Source organism: Olea europaea, unplaced genomic scaffold, assembly GCF_002742605.1.
Source record: "Olea europaea var. sylvestris unplaced genomic scaffold, O_europaea_v1 scaffold4413, whole genome shotgun sequence".
Taxonomy (NCBI): domain Eukaryota; kingdom Viridiplantae; phylum Streptophyta; class Magnoliopsida; order Lamiales; family Oleaceae; genus Olea; species Olea europaea.
The window spans coordinates 18012-24278 of record NW_019262721.1 but is presented as its reverse complement, the minus strand read 5'-3'; the positions used below and the strand labels follow the sequence as shown (position 1 = coordinate 24278).

At 32.4% G+C, this 6267-nt stretch overlaps 1 protein-coding gene across 1 annotated transcript; it reads left to right on the top strand.

Annotated features, from left to right (window-relative positions):
• Nucleotides 1-6: 6 nt before the first annotated feature.
• LOC111387977 lies at nt 7-6261 on the top strand. Its single transcript, XM_023012623.1, has 7 exons — nt 7-311; nt 420-479; nt 1023-1125; nt 2063-2129; nt 3096-3270; nt 4682-4715; nt 6112-6261. Exons 3-7 carry the CDS (start codon nt 1045-1047, stop codon nt 6157-6159), a joined length of 405 nt encoding a protein of 134 aa, XP_022868391.1. The 5' UTR covers nt 7-311; nt 420-479; nt 1023-1044; the 3' UTR covers nt 6160-6261.
• Nucleotides 6262-6267: the final 6 nt, after the last annotated feature.

Below are 6267 nucleotides of genomic sequence, written 5' to 3'. Positions count from 1 at the left end.
ATAGTTTTGCTTAGACACATTCTTCAGTTCCCTTTCTTTTCCCTTTTTGGCGGCGACAATTCTTTATTCTTGGGCTAATTTGTCTGTTTGTCAACTGAATAAGCAATGGCGGAAACCCAGCAATGAAGAAGGGCACTGTGACGCCATCATTGTTCCCAGCAGAGGAAGCCCATAAAGCATCTAAGCGGGTGCGGGACAATATAGCTAAGCGCCAAGAGCAACTTGTTCAACTCAAGGGATTCATGAATGAGAACACTAACCTTATAAATCTTGTACAGAATCTCCCTGATGAATTCCACCACAACATCATGGTAAAATTCTAAACTTTTACACCAAAAAATAAAAATAATAATAAAATAAATAAATAAAAATTGTTTGTATACATACTCGCTGATTGTGCTTTTGTCGTTGGTGGACAGGTTCCGTTTGGCAAGGCGGCATTTTTCCCGGGTCGATTGATTCACACCAATGAGTTGATGGTAAGGCCTGCATCATTTATCTTGGTAAAATGGTTATTTGGGAATATTAAAGATATAATAGTGGTTTTTTTGGTAGTATGACCTTTGAAACTTGAGAAAGAACAGTTTCGTTGGAATATGTCCGTCATTTGCAATGCAGTACTTCAATTTTTAGGTTATTTAATCTGATTGAATCTTCTTGAATGTAATCTATAAGCAGCTTGATTTGGTTAGGAATTTATTTCTGAAAATTGGTATGCAATTAATTAATTGGATAATATATTGTTCTGTTTCTTAATAAAATCAATCCCCGTTTGTTTTTTTTTTTGTGTGGATAAGATGTATATTATGTTACCCGTCAATACAATGAGTTTAATCTTAACCATGTAACCTGACAAACTAGATTGGGAAATTAAACGTTAAATAGATTGATGGAAATTGCTCATAATCAAAGTAAATGGGAGTAGTTTTCGATTTTTTTGGCATATTCTCTGATGACTTAATTGCATTCCAGATTTTGAAATCGTTAAATTTAATCCTACATGTTTCCAACACGGAGTGCAGGTCCTTTTAGGAGTAGGCCACTATGTTGAAAGAACAACCAAGCAGAGAATTGATATTAAAGGCTGAGGCTTCATTTTTCGATACTACAGCTCCCAAGGCGGTGGTCAGCTTGTTGATTTTTGGGAGTAGTTATTGATTTTTTATATATATAATTAAAGATTGTAGAGTTTGTGAGTTCTGTTAATTTGAATTATTCATCTATAATTATTTCAAGGTAGCTCTTTTTAAAATGACTACTTGGCATATGCTAACCAGCTTTGAGGACATCCAAGTTTCTGTTAGTTTTATAATGATCTATAAGCATTAGATGTTCAGATAGAATAAAGATCATAAAATTAAGTTTTAAGTGGACTTCTTGTAACTAGATCATCAATTTGATGCTAAGTAGTATCTCCTGAACCATATGTAAATCATTTTTCTCTAAGTAGGGTCAGAGATCCCCCACTTTCACACTCGCCATCTTATCAGAAAAGACCATCTGTTGCTTTTTCCCTTTCCATCTCAGTGCACGGAAGATATCTCCGTCTGTTTCATATCTACAATTCATCTGAAGACTGAAGCTATGGAAGCACATGCCTACATGATTTCATTATGTTTGTAAACTTGATATAAATAAACTCAGTGGGAAAATTATTTCTCGCTAGAATTTTGTTTGAAGCCTGCCTTGAATTGGTTGGGATTTGTATGATTTAAGAAGAAAGTACAAATAATACTAGTTTCTAGCTTCTTTTTTTTTGTATTTAAGTACGCAGTACATGCAACATATAATGTTGAAATAAGAACACATTTTTGTTTCCCCTGGACTTATTAGTTGATTTAAAATCTCTAACAAGCTGGCCCACAGGATTGCACATCCTTCGTTGAGGTATCTTTAACTGAGAAGTAATTATTTTTTGGAAATAGTCGTATTAAAAATAATACAAGGAATTATGTCAGTACTTTTCAGTTAGATGTCCTATTTTCTCTCTGTTTTCCATTATAGTTGCTGTTCATTCATTTATAGTTATTTGATTTTTATATTTCCAAGTAATGTTTGACAGGATGGTCTTGTAGAGATAAGGGAAGATTATGTTGAGGAAAGTCCTCCGGAAGTGGTATCTTTAACAAGTAGGTATCCATGTCCTTTTTGGTATCTGGGCGAACTATTAATCCTTGAGAATTTATTAATTCATTTGTTTTTTTTATTATATATTTTGGTAAATATGATGGATGCCACTATTAATGGTTCTCATCAGAAATGAAATCCTTATTTTATTTTGCATATTTGAAAAGGAAACAAAATAAGAAAAGAAATACTTTCAAAAAAGAAAAGAAACAGTTATCTATCTGTTGAAGAATTGATTCTACTTATTCGATTTGATAGAATTTATTTGAAATAAAGTTTTCTTAGTGACAATTTGGCATGGCCATTTCGTAAGGAAAAAACCAATGTGCGTATGGTCTACAAGCTTGTTGGATATTTGCACTTCTATCAATCTCAATATAAGCAGCAAAAGTCCCAAATATCACTTTCCGTCAGAAAACCAAGTATCACATTTGAAAAGGTTGCACGCCAAATATTTTCCTGCTTTATTTTACATATCTATGTCAAAAATATCACAACGTTGACTTGGGAGAAATCCAAAAATCTTGTAGACCATGTGCACATCGGTTTTTCCTTCCAAAATGGCCATGCCAAATTGTCACTAAGAAAACTTTATTGTGGTATTTTTGACATTGATATGTAACGGAGCTGGAAAATGTATGGTGTGCATCCTTTTCAAACATGATACTTGGTTTTATGACGTAAATTGATATTTTGGACATGTGCTGCTTAAATTGACATTGATGGAAGTGCAAATATGGTATTAAAGAGGACTCATTTAGGAGAGTGGACATTTTCATTGGGATCCTTTTCTTTCTTTCTCTCTCTCTCTCTCTCTTCCACATCATTAATCTGTAGACCAATCTGTACACAATTATGTACAAGTAGCATTACTCATTTGATTTAGGCTTGTGATTTTGTGTCTTGCCAAGTTGCAATTTTTTATTAGAGCAAAGAACTCAGTACTAACAATTTCTGGGAAATTTCAGAGAATCTCGAGGCAGAGAACAACAAAGCTGCAATTGAAGATGAAGAATATACATGCATCTTGTCGCAGATTACTGATCTCGAAGTACAAGAAGAAGAATCTGAGAAAGCAAATGAATTTAACAAAGACGAGCAGATAGAAAATGATTCGGGTTGTAGGATGTCAGAAGTTCAAAGGTACAATGAGCGACTTTGCTAATTTTTAGAACTTATCTATGTGTAAACTTCTATAGATGGTACAGGGTTTCACTTAAACTGACTTGCCTTGTAGTGCACATTCATTTGATTTTAAAGACAATATGACCTGAGGTTTATGGCTATATCAAAAATGCCCATCACATTTGAAAGATCACACTAACCTTTTATATTTCTAGCTTTGAGTATCACATATACTTTCTGACCACTTTTTAACCATATATTATCTAAAATTCCCTTGTGAAGTAAAAGATGAAATTTTTTATAATAGTTAATTTTCGCAAAGTAAACTATAAGAAGGTAAATTGACATATTATATACACAGCTTGTTCGACATAGTTTAAATTTTAATTATATAAATTTACTTGTTTTCATATGTGGTGTTATTTGTCTGAATTTATATTTTTAATAATAAATTTTGAAGGTGTATAATTGTTTGATGAACTAATATATACAACTTTTTAGCTAGATTTTACTAGGGATGGTGATGAGGTGAGGTGGGGCCGGGGCATCCGTTACCATCCCCGCCTTGTCGGAATTTTTGGAGTTGGGATGGAGACGGGGATTAAAAAATCCCCATTTCTCGCCCCCATTGAATTAATATTTAATTTTTTAATATTATTTTTATTTTTAAATAAGTTTTAAATTGAAAAACATTAAAATAAATAAAATATAATAAAACAAAAGATTCTGGTGGGGCAGATTCCTATATTTTACTTGAATTGTAAAAGATACATGTTTATATTTAGCCTTCGTTTGGTTTGGATGAAGAATAGATTTTTAGTAGATTTTGATAACAGTTGGTGAAATGTATAGTTGAAAAGTTGATAAAAGTTATGAGTCTCATAAAATGCGTAGATGAAAATGAGTTTGGAAAAAAATGAATTTTAAGAAATGGGCCAAACATGGGCTTAATATTTTGTTTTAGTTATAAATTTATAATTATGAATTTCTATTGATAAGTTTGCATTCGTTAATATTTAAATTATGTATAAAAAATACATATAACTAATTAAAAAAATTAAAATCATTTATTTCCAAATTTTCTTCAAAAAATTGCAGGTTTAAATTTCCACTAGCATGCATATTCAAAATTATATATGCACAAAGTCTATTATTATTAAAAGGAACAAATTAAATTGCAATTACCCATCGAAAATTTCATCTTTTTCTTCATAAAGGCATCCTAGGTATGTCAACTTCATTTTAGATGATATGTAGCTCAAAATGTGGTCAGGGGTATATGTGATACTCAAAACTAGAAATATGGGAGGTTAGTGTGATATTTTAAACATGAGGGGATGTCTTTGATGTTACCATAAAGCTCAGGGTGATCTCTGATATTGTGTCTTAATATTATCTAATTGGATTTCTGCTGAACTGCATGATGCAGGTTGAGGCTGCAAACTTCAGATCACTATCTAAAGGTAAATGTCATTCAAGCATTTACAAATAAACTAATGCAATTTATGTATCGCCTTATGTTTTTATATTGAGATGGAGGCAAGTAACCAGCCTCACTTGTATATGCACCACCGTTTCTCACTCTTTGCTATGTTAAAGAGGAAGGCAAATTATTGAACATATAGCTCGAGATTCTCGTTGACCATATGCACTATACTTCTACCTCATGGGGCTTCCAGTCAAAACCTTGAATATATAAATAAATGCATTACCATATTTTTGGAATTGACTCATTTGAACATCACAAAGGGCTATATTGATTTATTAAAATCTCATCGTTTTTTGAATCATAAAGAATTCCCACAAATAACAATTATGGAACTTGGCTGGATTTATATTAGGAAAAATAATATAGTATTGAAGCACACTTCAAAAATTAAGGGTTCACTGTTGTAGATTCTGTAATTAAGTGATTACTGTAAATTCAAACATTATCTATTTAATCATGACCCCTGGTCAATGCACATTGTATTGCTAGTATTTAGCAATGTACATACATGTATGTGTGGTTTCTGTTGTATTTGGCTTGAGAACTTGCTATGCTTGATGTTATCTACTAACTCTAGTATTTCGTGAAGGGACAAACTATTAATTCCTTAACCTTGAGATATTCTGGCACATCTTGGTCACAACACGTTTAGGAAAACTAAATATTTGTGAGCACGAAAAGCTCCTGGATCACACTTTCTGCTGAAATTGATAAAATGTGAGCGTTTTATGAAATTTAATTGTGTCTGAGGCTCATCCTAGTTGATATTGACTTCCTTGTTTAGTTGTATGCTATCAGGTATGCAAGAATAATTGGGAGCAAATTATACTGGAATTAATCTTGTTAAGTTGTTTGCACTTAATTGCAGGTGCCTACGATATATTTACATGCACATTTATGTCTTTTATTATGGTTTACTTATTCGGACTTGGTTAGTATGCAAAATTTTCCTAATGAAGTTTGTATTAAAGATTGACCTTCGACGCCTATCCATCTCAATCCTTTCGAACTCATTTGCAGCTCTAGGACATCTGAAAGGCATATAGGCTAGTAGTGGATTTTTACTTGTAGAATTAACCATGTGTTGATTAAAATAATCTGTCTTAAATTAGCCTCACGACAGATGACAAAACATTTCAATTAATTCTTTCTGTTTATTATTATTATGAAAGAAAACATCAGTTATTAAGAGCTCAGTTCGGGACCCTTGATATTTGATCTTTTACCACAGCATATGGAAGACTAACTAACAGCGTGGAGATTTGATGTAGTTGTAAATGTGCATGTCGTTAGGCATATTAATTACTGAATTGGTAGCGTGTACTTTATTTTATATGTATTCTGATTCCTTCTGGATTAAACTGATTTAGATGGATCTTCACATGGCAAAGGTCCAGCACTTAATGACTCCAGTTTGAAAAATAAGGCTCTGGAGCTTCCTGTAATAACCGAGAAAGTTCAGGCTCCATTTATGGCTGGTCATGAAGTATGTTTCATCTCTTCTTTTAGTAATCACTGTAATTCTT